The 18,103-nt window shown below is 41.7% G+C and overlaps 2 protein-coding genes across 2 annotated transcripts in view; both read left to right on the top strand.

Annotated features, from left to right (window-relative positions):
• The window catches only part of nos1 (nitric oxide synthase 1 (neuronal)), a 41,174-nt gene extending 41,033 nt beyond the window's left edge, over positions 1–141 (top strand). The window contains exon 30 of the mRNA XM_080433633.1: positions 35–141. Within this exon, the coding sequence (XP_080289759.1) occupies positions 35–50 (16 nt within the window). The 3' untranslated portion in view covers positions 51–141. The remainder of the gene's footprint in view (positions 1–34) is intronic.
• Positions 142–4,150: 4,009 nt separating this feature from the next.
• On the top strand, positions 4,151–17,468 carry lrrc74b (leucine rich repeat containing 74B; the record flags this gene model as incomplete). The annotated part of the gene is made up of 10 exons (XM_080433632.1): positions 4,151–4,306; positions 5,643–5,829; positions 6,598–6,740; positions 7,793–7,925; positions 9,045–9,251; positions 14,298–14,407; positions 15,682–15,797; positions 16,198–16,276; positions 16,810–16,905; positions 17,337–17,468. The coding sequence occupies 10 exons, from the start codon at positions 4,151–4,153 to the stop codon at positions 17,466–17,468; spliced, it is 1,359 nt and encodes a 452-aa protein (XP_080289758.1).
• Positions 17,469–18,103: the final 635 nt, after the last annotated feature.

Raw genomic sequence — 18,103 nt, 5'->3', positions numbered from 1 at the left:
TCTCTCTCTCTCTCTCTCTCTCTCTCTCTCTCAGGGTATTCTGTTCATAGGTCCAGTGAGTTGGGGATTTCTGACGTCATCCGGTCCGAAAGAAACAGCAGTGCTGGTTCGAGAATACTGTGCCAATTTTTGTACTGTAAAAAAAATGAACTTTTTGTTTTTATAACGTTTTTTTGTTTGGCTCTGCAATTTGTCTGTAGCAAGTTGGAAATGTTTTTGTTCTTTGAGATTGTTTTCTGCTTGTTAATGATACTTTTGAAACAAAACAAAGACAAAAAAAAACAATTGATCATTTTAACTCATGATGTGTGCACCCTGTATTATGGCCTGCCTCAATGTGAATGCATGACCAACACAAAACTATAGTCAAGACATATATTGTAATGTACTGTGTTCTTTAATGTTCCAATCAATGTGCTTTTATTGAAGTTTAATATTTGCCATAGCAAAATGGGCAAACTACTTCTGAGTACAAAATTAATTAATTAATATCACGCGCAGCCGTTTTCAACTCCATAAAAAAACAGTATTTGCGACTGTTTGAAAATGTTGGGGCTAATATCCCAGACGTGAGAAAGCAAGTGGAAAAACGGAGGCATTGAACAAGAAAGTGAGACAAATTGTCACTCAACCACTTTCAACCCGGCATCCCTATTTTGGGCATGTCATAAAAGCAAAAAAAAAAAAATCAAAATAGCATAATCTATAAGCTCAACGCGTCACATCATGATGTGATCTTGTAGATCGTCAATTTTCGCTACTCGACTAGTGTATTAGGGCTTAAGTGGGTAACATATTTGGCACATTGATAGGCTTTTTTCCAAAATAAATGACAAAGCAGACTGATGGTCCGTCAAAATCCATCCGCGTTGCTGTCGGTTGTATCTTCTTAGCCTATCCATCCACTCGTGACACTGTTGCCAGGTTTGATTCCCCCTGTTGGTGCGGTGGCCGAACTGGGGGCAGTCGCGTAGGAAGGAATGCGTCGGGCAACTGCCACTCAGGGAAATCTTGAATTTGTGTCGGTGTGTTTCGTAACCAGGATCTAAATGCAAAATGCTTTTCTCTCGAGGGCTCCGAGCTGCATCTCGTGGATTAGAAAAAGAGAGTACGCTTTATCATGTGACTGCCTTTCTATTGCTTGGCTGCTGTAACCAGTGACAACCGTGTCTGATGTTGGTTTGATAGATATACATAAAGTGGATGAGGGAAAGAGATTACTAGGAAAATGTGGATTAACTGAAAGAAAGGGTAAAACTGTCGTTTGTTCTTGACGCATCATCATTACCAGCATTTACATAGGCATTAAAGATCGATTTTTTTAATCTCGGATTCAGTTTCTCTGTCGCGTTGACGTCAGTGAGAAGATACATAGAACCTGGATCGTAAAGAGATAAAAAATCTGAGCTTTCCCACAAATCCAACTAGAGCCATCCAATGTATTTGCCTTTGTTTGTACAAGTCCTTGCTGTCATCTACGTAGATTGCCTTAAATTTAAAACTTCTATTCCTCAATCCTATCTCTCTCATTTTGGTTTAGCGGCTTACACTTCACATGTATCTCCTCTGTGCATGACTCTTAATGCTGTGGCTTGTCTGTCCTCCACCACCCTTTCACTGTGACCTGAGGCTTTGTTAAGTAGCATTGGCGTACATCGGTGCACGTATGTGCCGTACATGAGTGGGTGTCGCCACGAGTGCAGCCAGTTACGCTCTGCACAATGTTTATATCTTATTCTGCAAATTATCTCATCAGTTCACACTGCTCTGATTTTTTTTTGTTTTACACACTGGTTCCATGTGAATATAAGCATGCAGTCTTTGCACAACGAATCATGCACACAGTAACCTTAACGCTACACAGTACAATAAGCCTACTCAGTCTGCATACAGTATATAAAACTTCAGATGGCATACTAATGACAGGAAACTTTGCACACGTTGCTTTTAGTGTTGATCACTTCCATTGTCTTGTAGGCTAAATGGGAGGCAAGAGGCCACTGCCTGCCATCAAATGAAGAGCATGGGTTTGCAGTGCTCCAGCAGGTCAGCACTGCGATGTAGATACATGCAAGGACAATATTTTAGTTCTGTTTGTTTATCCAAATTAGTTTTAGATCATGGATAGTTTATCATCCAACTCTCCTGCAGCTTTGTTCTTTATAACTTCAGTGTCGTTTCTTTCACTTTTCCTGGTCTTGGGAGACAAATAAAAAATGGCTATCGGCACGATGAAACAGTAATGCATTCTCAATGCAGAGAATATGTCACTGGGAGAAATGGGGGATTCCCATTGACCCCCATTGTAATTCCTTCTGGATGAATGTTACCGCCAAATCATTTGTTTGCACAGGTTTATTTGAAATTGAATCAAAGAGCCGTCGATATAACTCTGTGATGTAAAATGTGCAGCACGACGAAAAGAAATCAAGATACAGCTTCTATACAGTATATATCTTATACATATATATACTGTATATACATATATATATATTCAAAGTATATAAGAAGAGTACCACTTCAACCTTTTCTAAGAATGTATTTTGATTATATAAATGGGTATTATGTCTTTTTTTGCTTGATATATAAAAGAACAAAGGCCTATTCTATGGTGTATCTCAAATAAACAGCAGCAATGAATTGATGCATGGTGTTTTTGTGTCTCCTGTTTATTTACCAGCACTGTCATTCAGTTAAGACTGTATTGCGAGTGCGTCCAGGCTTTTACCACGTTAACCCTGGCGTCCCTATTTTGGGCATGTCATAGGCGAACATTCTTAAAAATTGCTTGCTCAATAATTATAGCCCCAACGTAAGCCTGTGTCACATAGTGGGAAAAGCAGATCTACAAGCGATGCAACTCATTGTGAGCTTGTAGATCGGCTGTGTTTCACAGTGATACAAACTATAGATCAGGGTAAGTGATTTTAAAGAGGCCTGGATAGCAAAAGTGTTGGAAGTTTTTTTTGTTTGTTTTTTCTCAGTGTATGTATCGCTGCTGCTATGAACAGCCTCTGACCCAAACAGCCTCTGCTACAAGGATCTTTGTTGTGTAACGGATCACGCATATTCCATGTTAATGCATCAGCTGCAAGGACTTCGCATTTACTTACTAATAAAAAGAAGCATTTACATTAAAAAAAAAGTATTTGATGACTTTTTTGTCGTTGAATTGTTTTGGAGAAAGTAGCAAATACTTGTAGGGCTGCAACTATTGATTATTTTGTTAGTGATTATTCTAGATAACTTTTTCAATTTTATTCTTCATTGCCCAATGGTATAGCGCAAAATTAGCAGATCTACAAGCAACACATGTTGCTGTGGCATGTTGTGAGCTTTTAGATCTGCTTTTTCAAAGATTTTTATAAAAAGCTACAATTATTTTTTCCCTCAAAATCAACTATTTATAAAAATCGATGATCGATTCTTTGGAGAAAAAAACCGAATTGATTCATTCGAATCAATTAGTTTAGTTTTCAAAACCAACCCAACAGCTTGTGCTTATTGCGCTTGTCCTCTCAGCAGAGTGAAGGCAGTGGTCTGGAGACCCCCAGGGACCCTTGAGGGGGTTCCAGGGGGTCCCTAGCTACAGTAAATAAGTTAATATAGCACCAAAATCTGTTTAACCACTTTACTCTATAGGCCTACTGCACATTGGCTAGTTTAAAAAGATCTTGAATTTTATTTCATATTTATTTGGAAAGAAAAATCACAGCACAAATCTTGCATGAAATATGTTCAGATGGGGGCTCTGTGTCCAAATACATGTTCATTTGGGGGTCCATGACATGGAAAGGTTTGAGAGCCAGTCACCTAGAAACACAGACACTTCAACTCAGCTCCATGGTAACGTGTCAACACAGCAAGTCAACCGAACACTATACAGATCCTATTGGCTCCTGGGCACCAGGAAGTGAGGCAGCTGCTTCTCCAATAAGCCAATTTGTTTGGCATTTAAAAAAAAATATGGGTTTGACCCTCCCACAAAGCAAGATTGGTTGTGGGGAAGTCCAGTGCACTGATTTTACCCAGAGCACACTCACACACACACTCTCACTCACACACTTCTTACAAAAGTGAACCTAGATAAAAGTCACATCCAAGTGTCACTAATACACCCTTCCCAAGTTGAGTCCACAGCACTGAAGCTATGGTCCATGGGAAGAAGCTGGCCAAGGAGACCCTGTTGCCCTCTGTGCTGGAGGATGGCGACGCTGAGACGGAGGGTGAGAAGGAGCTGCTGGGAGGGAGAGACAGCAGACCCCCAAGCACACCTGGGAAAGATTTAAGCAGCGTGGGCAACCAGGTAGGCAATTCTCTCTCTCTCTCTCTCTCTGTGTGTGTGTGTGTGTGTGTGTGTGTGTGTGTGTGTGTGTGTGTGTGTGTGTGTGTGTGTGTGTGTGTGTGTGTGTGTGTGTGTGTGTGTGTGTGTGTGTGTGTGTGTGTGTGTGTGTGTGTGTGTGTGTGTCACTGTCATCTGCGTAGGCACATACTGATACACTTGATGCCATGGCAATCAACAAAATGTACTTACTATTTTTGTCCTTGTCTCATATCTTCTGGTCACATCATGTGTATATTCTCTATGTGTGTAATAAACTTGAGAACTTGTTGTCTGCTACTGCCCCACCCTTAGTCAGAGAGAGACTTTTAAGGACCACATGCTTGGTCAACTAAATTCACAACAAACACCCTACAGTCAGTACCTTTAACACATTTCTCTCCTTTCGTAAGACTACACTGACTACACGGTAAAATCCTTAGTGTTAATTCAACTCCTAGGTAAATTAACACTGATGATTTTACTGTGTACAAAGACGGAAGAGGAAGGTCTGTCAAGAGTCAAGGCACGCAGGGACTCACAGCTTTAGAAAAGTGGCCTTTAACCATGATTCTATACGCACGGCCGCTCTTTCCTTGCTTGAGGCAATTCACCAGCACAGACTAAAGACTTGATTATTTTCCTTTTATGGATCAAACTTTTGACCCCTCTGTTCTCCTGTGCATTCATTAAACACAGGCTACTTTGAGCCTCACCTTGAAAGTCTGTTTTAATTGCACTTTTATGTAGTCAGTTCACAGAAATGTGTGACTCGGGGTAGGTGGAAAAAGAATAATGTATGCAGGCAGGGGTCCTGTGTGGTACAAACCTTGAACGATGTGTTCCATACACATAGTGACCAAAGGCATCATTTCAGCTAAAAAGGTGGCGGCTTAAGCCCTAGCAAAACGTGTAGATCTACTATTTTAAGATCGGCACTCAGTGCCGATTGTTGTGTTTTTAATCGGCACTCAGTGCCGATTAAAAACAGATTAATCAGCAAAATAGGTTCAGAGATGGAGAAAATATGCATAAAATAATTGAAATTGAGGTTAAATGCGAACGCTAGGGGTTGGCAATTGCCTAATTCCCAAATGACGCCCCTGATCGCGACCATAATCCTTTCCCCACCAGAGTCATGGAGGTAGCATGCTGCTCTCGCTGCAAGAAAAGGCAGCGATAAGAACGGTTGGCAGTGACAGGACACAGCAGTGCACATGGGGGAAGTTGGCGATGACTAAAATTGGGAGCAAATTAATAAATGAATAACAGCCAGCTATGACCAATTTGTCCTGAAGCCTTTTCTCTCCTCTCTTTCCAGTGGACAGTTTCCCGCGCAGGGGTCGACTCACGTGGGCCGATTGCCCGACGCGCGAGCCCTGAGGAGGCGGTGCTTGACGGCGCTGAAAGAGGGAAGGGGGAAGAGGAGAAAGGAGTGAACAGTGAAGGAGAGGAGCTGGAGTGTGTCATCGCAGACGAGGACTATGACACCGACCTGGAGCTGGAAGGTGGGGGAGAGTCGATAATGAAAAAGGAGGGCGGGAGGCGTGGAAGGGTGGGCGACATCGTTAGACGTTGTGATAAAGGGCGTCAGAGAGCTAAGCGCCCGACAATCTCCCATCTCTGTCTTTTTTTTTTGACAGCCGAGAGAGAAATGGCTTACCGACGTGAGTCATGCATTTGACTCGAACACTTTCGTCCACCCCACAGACCTCCCGGCTTTTTACAAACTCTCCAGCATCACCTTGCATAAGAGCCCCTGGTTACGAGAGTAAAACTCATTGGCCCTCCACTGTTGATCCAGTTCCAACTGGCACACGCTTTGCAAACGCACGTCTCTCAGTTTTAATCGTTACCCCCTCACTCTCTCTGCCTCTCTCTCGCTTTTCCTCTCCCTCTGCCTCTCTCTCTGCTTTTGCCGCCTTCTGTCTACAGGGTCTCCGAATGATTGGTGAAAAGGGAGGGAACAGAATTGTGAAACAAAATAGAAACACCTACGCACTGTCGCCCACACATGTGGAGCCCTGCATCTTAATGACTCCATCTCAGCCTTTGTATCACGCTTTCCGTTTTTTTTGCCAGAAGTGAAAACCATCTGGTATGAATGAGCTCCTCAGACACGGTGGAACAAACCGGAGGGACATTTTCCAATGGAAACGCGAATAGAGCCCTCGTCTGAGGAAAACGCCAAAACTTGTTTTTCTCTCGCTCTCTTAGGAAGTATTGGTATTTGGTAGTGCATAACACACATTGGCTGATGTTTACTTCATTTACAGATATGCGGGAGGCGTACGACCCTACAGGACAGTCCCGCTACGTGGAAGCGTGCAGAGTTTTACAAGTGGTGCCCGCCTCGTACTTCCTGCGGTCCACGCAAAACACAGAGTTGTCCATGATGCACCGTGGCCTTGGGCCCCAGGTAAAGCCAAGGTCCCCTTTCTGAATGATAAAACCTTTATGGTCTTATGCCTGTTTTTCACTCATATGCCTGCGAGTGAAATAAATGAAGGCCATTCCATGACTTTCTCGTCATTGCTTTCATTGTTCCGGCTCAAATCAATGACCACTCGTGGGTAGGGATTGCATATTAACTCTCTCAGTGCCACGCCCCGAGATATCCCGAGTTTTTCCCGAGTACCCTCCGTGCCAGCACGAGAAATCCCGAGTTTTTACTTTTGACTGTGGTCGCGCTATTCTGTTTATTTTTCATGATCACTTTCGCTTCCTGACTCCTTCAGACTCATTGGGTTCCGGTTTCATGACGCAGATTCCGTTTCCGGTTCTAATTTTTTTTCCCGCGGTCATTTTTGGCCAGAATAGGGAAAGTCACGGTTTTTCACATGGTATAAAAAACGAACGGAGAGGTCCACGTCTACTCTCTTTGGTCTGGGTGACGATCAGTCATCGTAGTCGTGTATCGCATCGTAATTTAGCCCGATCAACGATTGTCGAAAATGTCAACATCCGGTTATGACCGGATGTGACGTGAGCCTGTTTTGGAGGGGGCGAGTGAGCCAGCGAGGTCATCAATGTGTCGATTTGTTGCTCTCTACTGGTAGAACTGTATTATGGGTTTAAAAACCCAATCAGATTATTTATTTGAATGAAAAATTACAAAATTAAAAAAAATATAAAAACGCAAATTTCTGGCACTGGGGGAGTACTTTATGAAAATACTCTTGGCACTGAGAGAGTTAAAGCAGTAAGCCACAAGAGGCCATGGTTTACCGTGGATTTTAGAACGGCTAAGACAAGACATATATTGAAGCCTGATGCGGAGCGGAAGGCCTCCAACCAACCATCTTTGGTTTGCTTTAGTTATAGTGTTATAAATAAAGCTTCGGGAAGTAAAGTTTTGTTTTTATTCTATTCTAAAAATGTTTGTTTATTTGTTTCACATAGTTTTCAAAGTTAGTTTTACCTATAATAACCTTGGCGTGTGTGCGTGCGTGCGTGTGTGCTTGTCTGCAGGGCACCACAGCTCTGGCAGTTCCCCTGGTAACCAACACTTGCATCCAGAGGCTCAACCTGAGAGATAATTGGATGGAAGGAGCGGGCGGGGCAGCCATGGCTGAGATGTTAAAGGAGAACTGTTACATTACAGGTGATTGTACTGGACACTCCCTGTCTCCTATCTGTCTTTCACGTTCAGCTCCTCTCTGCCACCCAGCACACTCATACCCCCATTGTGTGCCACTGTTACAACCTGGAGTCCCCCATTTAACACTCACTGACTGTCAGCAGGGGTCATCAGTACACTGACAAAAATGGACTTGGTAAGACCTGTCTATGTCCGTGGCAAATGTTTGATAAAAGAACTGACTGTGATGATGAGACCCAATAATTGAAATCCCAAACTTGGACCATGGTGCATTAATGCCTGAATGCAGCCAATACACAGTGACTGACGTTTTCTTCACACTAGGTTGGACACTGATTTAATGAATGCAGAAATTCGCCCATTTTGTATGTCCTTAGCAAAAATAAAGTTTGATGGATGACCATCACAAGAGGGCATGGTGATGATGACCCCTGACTGTCAGTCATATTTCGTTGCTGTCGGGCAGAAACATTGATCTCCAGCTTTTAAATGTTTAATGTGAAAGTGGTTAAATCTGTCTTTCGCTTTTATACATTTTTAAACTAATGCAAATTTGTTCAAAGAGCTCATAATGAAAAAATAACTACATTGTATCCATTGGGACATAGGTTCTTTTTTCCATTTACTGAAAAGTAATGATTTTGGATATACAAGGTTCCTGCCTGAAGGCGATGATTATACATATATGTTAGAGTAACCTACAGGGAGATTCCTGTGAAACATGAGACGTGCGCAGGCACACTTGGGTTGACATAATTTCGCATATACAGGATTGCTCACTAATTAAGTACTATGCTAATTGTGACATTTCTGAGCCGCGAGACGCAGACTCTAATTTCTTTCTTTCTCTTTTTAATGGGACCACAAAAGGGTTCAATGTTTACACGATGAGTACTGATGAGATAGCCAGCAAATATGAATTATCCTGATGGAACAAAAAAAAAACATACAAAAGTTTGAACAACAAATCTGATGCGAGATCCATTTGGCTCCATTTCATTTGTACCACACCTGACCCTTGACCCGGAATGTACACAGGATTAATCCTTTAATCCTTTAATGTCGTAGGGGGGTCCAATTGATTCCATTTGTACACACTTCTGTGTTTGTTCCTCATCCCAGAGGTGGACCTGTCAGACAACAGACTGGGGGAACACGGGGCCAGGGCTGTGGCCATCATGCTACAAGAAAACACCACCCTGGTGGCTCTCAACCTGTCTGGGAACCATCTGAACAGCCAGGCTGCTCAGCACCTGGCCCGGGCCCTCACCACCAACACCAAACTGCAGAGCTTGGACCTCAGTCACAACACCATGGGAGATGCAGCAGGTAGTGGAACCAGAACCACCAGGGTAACACTTCGTCTTAAGAGGCACATTCATTCATTCACTGAGCTTAACACACAGTCATGCACCCCACACGGAAGTTTTGGAACAGCCAGTACCAAAGACCGACTCTCCTCGCTAATTTTGCCCCGTCTATGAGCACTCATCCTGGGCATAGAAGCCACTGGGGAAAAAATATCTACAAACCCACCCTTAACTAATGATACATTAACTCTTTGACTGCGGACGACGCGATAACGCGTCAAGTGCTACTTTGTCCAGTTGGCCGTCGACGCGCTCGACGCGCTGGACGCGCGTTCATTGTTTAATCTCTGATTGCGCTATGCTGCTTAATATTCAATGTTATTCTCGAGTTCCACTTACTTCACGGACATCTGCATCCGGTTTCATGACCTGGATTCCGTTTCCGGTTTTTGATTCTTTTCCCCAGTCATTTTCGTCCAAAATAGGTAAATAAACGGTCTTTCACACGGTATGACGGACAAACGGACAGTTTCTCTTCTATAATCTATGGTCTGGGTGACGATCAGTCATCGCCGTCGTGTATCACGACGGCATTTTGGCGATCAAAACAATCTGGGACGACGTCACTTCCGTTTTCATGTTTTTCTCTGTCTAATCTATCAAGAAGGCTGAGAGAGACCCAACGACCTGATCTAGCTGTCATGTGCTGCACTCTAGTGGCGGATTTGTGCTGGGTCTTTACATTATGTCCCCTTAAATTATTTTCATGAGAAAAATTCAAAATATAAAAATAAAAAAACACGAAAATTGCTGGCACTGGGGGAGTACTTTATGAAAATACTCTGGCAGTCAAAGAGTTAACGTTGGTTACGTCATAATTACTTAAATAATGTCATTATTACATAATGATACTGTTACTTTTTTCTAATAGATAATATGTAATTTTGTCCAATCTGTATGGTAGAGTATGTTAATACAGAACAATATAACTTATACAATTGGGATGGTTGTATTTTGTCCCTGCTCTTCTATTGAGACATTTAGATTGTGTCAAAGGTCATGTCTCAACTATAGACACAGGATCTGACACAAATTTCACAATTCATGATGAATTAATGTATGAGTTAATCATGAATTAAGTGTTAATTAAGCGTTAATTACTTATGACGAAGTGTTACCAGTCACAGTATTGTAGATACTCCTGGTCAAATATAAGTCAAATTTGTACTTGAGTTGTAGTACTGGAATACTTGCTTTTAAAGATACTTTAAGATAAGTATTCAAAAGTACAAATTACAAAGTACATATTCCTTTTAATATCAGTGCATTGCTGTCTACACATTTTGTCATTTCCACCCAAAATTCAAGTTTTTCCAGAATTGTTCAAAGATTTCTTGTAAAATAATAAAATAATAATAATAATAATAATAATAAAATAATAGATGAATAAAATAAATAAATACAGTATTAGTGAAAATAGCAGAACTAAAAGCTCACAACATGTAGTGATGGGACACATTATGAGCTTGTAGATCTGCTATTTCCATTATATTTGAAATAGGGCTTAAGTGGTTTTCATAATGTATCCATTCCTAGAAATGTATTGGAGTCAAAAGTGCAATATTTTCCTTTGGTGGAGAGTATCCAAAAATACAAATACTTAAGTAAAGTACAGATACTCCAAAAATGAAATTTTAAGTACATTACTCAAGTAAAAGTATGTTGTTACTGTCCACCACTGACCACAGTGAGAACATCTCTGTGGCTGTTTTTCTTGTTGCTTGTGAGGAGAATAAGGAGCAAATGACAGCTCTCTTTGATCTACGGTGCTTTCTGTTGTTTTCTAATTGGTCATTTACCATTTGAAAACAATAATTTAATGTGACTTTTCCTTTTAGTCACGCCCGAGGGAAGGCCCACGCAGGTCGAAACCGGTCGGCGTCTTTAGACTGGCTTTTTAAATGCTTTTATTTTAGCTACATGCCCTGAGACGTTAAAGGCTTTTTTAATCATGTCCATGCTCGTCCGGAGTGTGCTGGGAGTTAGCCTAAGGGCTTCCTTTTCATCAATAATTTAACGTTACGCTTCAGAAAACACAGCAAATACAGCAAGTTGAACTATTGTTCTCTAGGGAAAAATGACAGACAGACAGACAGACAGACAGACAGACAGACAGACAGACAAGTTACGTATAGGTAAGTAGGTTGATCAATCTTTATTGATCCCTCCTGTGGGATCAATCCGGTCCAGAAAAACAGGACAGTAGATGCATGTTGCTCACATATGCACATTTACTTACAAACAGCTTGTTATTTAGACAGAAAATAGGTTTACCAGGTATCCTAGTTACTTTGTAGCATTCGTTGTTTTCTTAGCACTCAACTTTCTTCGACCACTTAACTTGGCGTTTGTTGACCAGGGTTCATGGAATTTACTATAAGATGTGGCCACAAGATCCTTATCATTGTAAGGCTTAACTGACTGAACTGTAACTGTCAGCAAGTAAGAGCACCTCTTATCTCCTCTGTTGTTCTTCTCTCAGCTTGAGACATTTACTTCTAAACTAAACAAAAACAGGCAATACCACATGAACAATATGCCTGCAATAACTGGGCAAAACATACTGTATAGGATTTATAGAGCCTTGTTTTTTTTTCTCCAAAATATGTATTTTCCTTTGACCGATGAGATGCATGAATTGAGACTTTGCCTGTACATGTTAAGGTAACCGTTGTATGTACTGTATTTCAGATACATTTAATTCATATACTGCCTATCTCTATTTGTACTACGTACGTTCAGTTAGTTGCCCCGTTCAGGCAGAAAACATTGAGGGTCAGACATACAACAGCTGCATGTTTGTCTGCTATACCCACTGGGCTTCTGTGTAAAGTAATTACCTAATCGGAAGGTCTGGGGAAAGAAATTACCCCTCAGGACCAAGGAGTCAATTTGTCTAAATAACAAAGCTTACTGTAGATACATCATCTATATTACTATTAAATAGAATTATTGTATACAGGACTTTGTATATCAGCCATCTTTACATGGTACACTTGCAGTGGTACCCAAGAGAGTAGAGAAATCCATGGCACGAACACTGGGAGTAACTCTGGTAATAAGACTGTGCTCATGCATGCATGTGTAATCCCCACGACACCTTGTTCCCACCCACGGTCCTCCCATTCCACCTCCCACACACACACACGCACACGCACACGCACACGCACACGCACACGCACACGCACACGCACACGCACACACACACACACACACTCCCCAACCCCATTCTCTTGCACGACGCAAGTAATGGATTAGCGACTATAGGCCCTATTCTTCATGCAAGCCAGTCGGAGGACTCGTGTAGAAGATTGTGGCATTCAAAGGTCAAGGATATGTGCCTTAATTAAAACGTCTGTCAATTATCATGTGGATGAGCTTTGTGACAGGTACCTTATGTTAGAGTGATAGGCCAGGAGGCAGTGCACAGTAAAATCCTCAGTGTAATTGAACTCAAGAGCGTATGCAAATGGAACCAAATACATCTGGTACCATTTGTACTCTCAGAGTTATAAATGGATATATTAAGACTGAAGATTTTATTGTGTGGGTGTATGATGCAGGTAATTGGAAATAACGCTCTACTGCAAGAGTGACAATCTCGTCTCATCTCTGTGTGCGCGGCTATGATTCATACGCGCATTTAATTTATTTCAGCTCTCTCCCACTGTAGAAATATCAAAGGATATCCACATGTGGTTTGGGTGCACTCTTGCATACAGGCCTCTTGTGAGTTAAGTACACCGATATAACACACTGGCATTTTATGAGATTCCAGCTTTGGCATTATTGCGTTCTCACAAAGCCGAGTTAGAAATCTTATCTCTGTGGATGAGTTGACGGGGCCATCTCTTGTTTCTCTTCCTTCCCCCCGGGTCTCCTCGCTCAACAGCACTGTCATACATTGAAATATACATTGCTGGGAACTCAGGGGAATATAGATGGGTAGATGGGAGGGAATATACATGTTACTTTCAGAGGCTGATCATGGGTAAGTATCGCAGTAAAACGTAATAATTCATTCATTAAAAATGTAAAAATAGATCCTTAGTGGCTTACACTTACACTTAAAGGAGAGATCCGGACATTTTAAGTGTTATCTTTGATGTGTCGCTAATCACTCACCATCATTGAAATGGACGTTGAGTTATTCCAGAGAGTCGCCTGTCGTGCAGTCTGGCGAGACGACGCTGGTTGCTTGTTTCTCTCACAGAACCTGGCGTCTGTGGAAGAAACAAGCAACCAGCGTCGTCTAGTTCTGCACGAACGATAGTTCGTGCGCGACTTTCAGTGCATGTTTGAGTATCATGAGACTCCACAATGAGCAGTAGTAGAGAAAAAACGAACTTTGCATCGATTATAATAGACGATTTTCACTCTTACACGGGCTCCCATTATGCCACGGAGGGGGTCGCCAGACTGCACGACAGGCGACTCTTTGGAATAACTCAACGTCCATTTCAATGATGGTGAGTGATTAGCGACACATCAAAGATAACACTTAAAATGTCCGGATCTCTCCTTTAACTGTACAAATTAGTGTGCTTCCTTTCAAATAATTAGAAAATGCTTGTAGACTGCTTTAATTTGCTTGATAAAGAAAATGTTTAATTGCAATGTTTAAGTAAAAGACCTTCTCAGGTCCTTGACCAAAACAAGCCCATTTAGAATCACCTATATTTCTCACACGTCACACATTTACAGGTGTAAAAGAGTGGAGGAAATTCATTTTTTTTAAATTATTATTGAGCAAGACAGTGTGCAGGTGTTTTTTATTCTTCGTTCATACTCCACCAACGCACCTGTCACAAAGATTCTATTCAGGCCACCAGGCCATCTGGCATCTGAGATTTTGCATACTAAATGAAGGGTCCTGTCACCATCACAGCAATAACCCATAATATTTTAGATTTGATGATGTCCTTGTCCTTACAAAGCTGCATTATGGTAAATGTTGACATGTGTGTATTTTTTTCCTTGTTTGTTTGTTTGTTTGTTTTCTCAGGGGAGAAACTAGGGGACTGCCTGTGTGAAAACACTGGGCTGAGATCACTGAGTCTGGCCTGGAACACATTACGAGGCAGAGGAGCCGTGCTGCTGGCCAAGGGCCTCGGGGTAACTCACTTGGACATCCACGTTTGATCATAACACAAAAGCCAAATTCATACTCCATCACAGATCGCTTGACGGTGTAACTTTTCAGCAAGTGACACTGTCACTTGTATGAATTAGGCTAAATGGTAGAAGCACCGACCCGGGTAATCTTGGTAATCACATCACAGATTAAATCAATTCAAAGAAGACGGATGTTTCTACTTTCCTTTAAACCACACTTGTATCAGACAGAAAGGAAACGTTTTATCTTGTTTGAGGAGCGTGACGGCCATTTGTGCTCACATTTCTCGCTACGGCGCTTCGGATCAGATATGACTTTCTCAGTTTCTTTATCCATCTTTCAAAGCGCACAACAGTGAAAGTAACAGGATGCAAATCCAGTTGCATTCAAATTCTCTTAGTTATTAGGTGATACATATAGGCTACAAGTAGGGGTGTGCCGATATATCGTCCCGCGATATATCGCGATACGTTTTCGTGACGATATGTATCGTTTTGGAAATTTATTTTGTATTTATTTTTATTTTTTACAATAATAATAATCAGGCATGCAAACAGCCCCGAGGTGAAAAGGGTGACAACATGTTGTTGTTTTTCGGGTCAGGTGTCACACTATTGCCCTATTTGGATTCAAAGTTTGCATGTCGTAATAATTTGTTTGCATTTGCTTTTTTTCTCCCCCATATATTTTCATAATAAAAAAGTGCGTATCGTAACGTATCGAAATCGTATCGAAGTTGTGAGCCCAATACCGTATCGTATCGTTTCGTGAAATTAGTGTATCGGCACACCCCTAGCTACAAGTGATATCACAATACACATACAGTAGCACTTCTATACATGAATACTGTACATGAATATACAGAATAGCATACACACAAAATGCTTTGTTTTGCCAATGGGATCAGTAAAAAAGAACAGAAGCAACGTTTAAATCTTTGAAAAGGCCACGTCTGGTATTTATCAAGCATCTAAGAGCGGCGGTGCTGAAGTACAATCAGTTTGGCCTTTACCATCTTAATGACTGACGTGGTCCAGGAGACATAGAGCATGGCAGGCTGCTCTGATAGGCTGGATAGATATGGGACCCAGAGCCTTATTAATGTCAGATCCATACCTCTGGCTTTCTGTAATCGGATCTGTTTCCTTACTCCTCACTTAATCTGGTTAGAGAATATCCCAAGTCTTTATTTGTTACTGCACAAGAGAGACGGCCTAGCGTCTGCTTTCTTAATGACGGTTTAGCAAATTACACTTGCATTCCTGTGTTCCAGGCAAACATATTCCTCAGGTCACTGGATTTGTCATATAATGGCATGGGGAGAGAAGGGGCCGTCGCTTTAGGAGAGGCACTCAAAGAGAACAACGTCCTTGAAGAGCTGAATATAAAGTACGGTACATACCTTTGTTATCTGTGATCTGGTAATCATGTTACAGAATCTTTTGAGTTCAGAGAGGGCAAAGGTTGCTTCTCTTGCCTGGACCTCCCTTCATCAGGCAGAAATGGCAAGTATGCCATCTTTTACCTTGTTTGGTCATACAAATGAGGCAAAAAGGTTCGACAAAACAATCTTAGTTGAAACTCTGCACCTGCATCTTAAATGGATGGTGATGATTCATGCAATCTCAAAGTACAAAACTAGAGTCTCAGGCAAAGCAAAGTTTGCATCAGAACTCCCAAAGCCAAATTGCTTTGAATAATATCATCTAAAAACACCTTTGGAGATTGCTTGCTCCACACTCCAGTTACCCGTTGTATTTTTGCTGTTATTGTTTGTTTGTCATCACAGCAACAATCGCATACCCCCTGAAGGAGCTATCCGCCTTGCCATGGGCCTCGGAGTAAACAAGACGATTAAATCCCTCAACGTAAGCTGTTCGGGAGGAGACTGACTCATGTTTAGGAAGTCAACAGGGGGCATGCATTGATAAAACATAAATAGATGAATCATTGCACTGCTTTTTAATGTCAACATATAAGCACGGTTCACAGAGACTTGCACATGAAAGGACTGCATAAACTTATGCACACTAATCAACCATTTACAGCAACATTTAACCACATGAACCCATGCGTCCCTCCTTATTCTGTGGCGAACATTTGGTGAAAATAGCCAATGGCAATTTTCGGTGAAAGGATTTTGTGTAGATAGAAAAAAGGTGGGGACCTAGTAGACCCTGGGGGGGTCATATATTATATGTCAGTCAATGACATATAAGTGGTTAATAGTTTACCAGGGTTGAATATACGTAGAATTTGACAGCTTATCTGTATATGAACAGGTCAATTTGTGGAAATTGAAATTAAGGCACACAATTACAGTTGTCTAATGTCTATATGGTATTTTGACATGCCTCGGCATGCATTTGTAATTGGGTTTTATATATTTCTCTTTTGCCAGATGGGTCGGAATCCCATTCTGAGTGCCGGCTGTTATGGGATCCTCAAGTCTCTACAGGGAAACCCAGAGTCGGCCATGGAGACTCTCGTCTTCTCAGTACGCCATCATGTGACCCATCTATCATTTTCTGCATACCGTCGCTGTCGGGTGGAAACCATTTATGTCCAAAACTGTTGCTTTTCTATGAATGAAAACATTGATACAATGTAGTTATCATTTAGTCACAAGCTCTTGTTAATACTTGTCATTAATTCGATATTTATAAAACCCACAGATAGAATCAAAAATGGTAAAAAAAAGCAGATCTACAAGCTCAACGCGTCGCATCGCGTCACATTGTGAGCTTGTAGATCAGCTATTTTTGCTACTTTTGAGTGATGAAGTGGGGCAATAATTTACGAAAAAAAGAAAAAAAAAGTTCAAGCATGGATATGCAGTACAAGGTTTCTGCCCGACAGCAGAATATACACTCTTGCTATACAAGTCATTCAATTTTACCCATCATATCCCTCCCCGTCTCTTCCTAGGACATCACTGTGAATCAGGATTTTGAAGACTTGTACAGCGCTGTGAAAGAGATAAACCCAAACCTCAAAGTGAAACACGGAGGAATAATTGGCACATTCAGAAAGCCAGTTGCTTCAACAGTGTCTCTGTGATTGCAGCCAGAAACGTGCAGAGGGCTTCCTTTGAAACCCTACATTTCCATGGACTGGCTCATCACCATTGGGTGCTCTATAGCCAAAGCCAAAGGGTGGTTTACTTGAAAGAATATCACAGACACGTTTTTACAGCATATCCTGTTGAATGAAATGTAATTAGTGCAAATTCAATTTGCTAGATGCCTAAATTATTCAGGTAATAATGCCAGAGATCAACTGCAAACAACCACAAAATAAAAATGTCTGCTATTTCCTTGAACTATCTAACCAAGTATAGTCATATTCATACCTTTGCACAGTGTGTGTGTGTGTGTGTGTGTGTGTGTGTGTGTGTGTGTGTGTGTGTGTGTGTGTGTGTGTGTGTGTGTGTGTGTGTGTGTGTGTGTGTGTGTGTGTGTGTGTGTGTGTGTGTGTGTGTGTGTGTGTGTGTGTGTGTGTGTGTGTGTGTGTGTGTGTGTGTGTGTGTGGGGGGTGGGTGTGTCGACGCTGAGGTGTACTCCGGTCCATGAGACTCGCCAGTAACTTCTTTTCACCTGCAGTTAGGAATTTCGGCAGGAGAGCGTCATGACATGCACAGAGGTTCCCACTATCTCCCCCAGAACAACCAACCGGGGTTGATAGGGCAGCAAACA

The sequence above is a fragment of the Gymnoscopelus braueri genome, assembly GCF_963280865.1.
Source record: "Gymnoscopelus braueri genome assembly, chromosome: 7".
In the NCBI taxonomy this organism is placed as follows: Eukaryota; Metazoa; Chordata; class Actinopteri; order Myctophiformes; family Myctophidae; genus Gymnoscopelus; species Gymnoscopelus braueri.
Note: the sequence above shows the minus strand (reverse complement) of the source record. Positions and strands in the feature narration are given on the sequence as shown.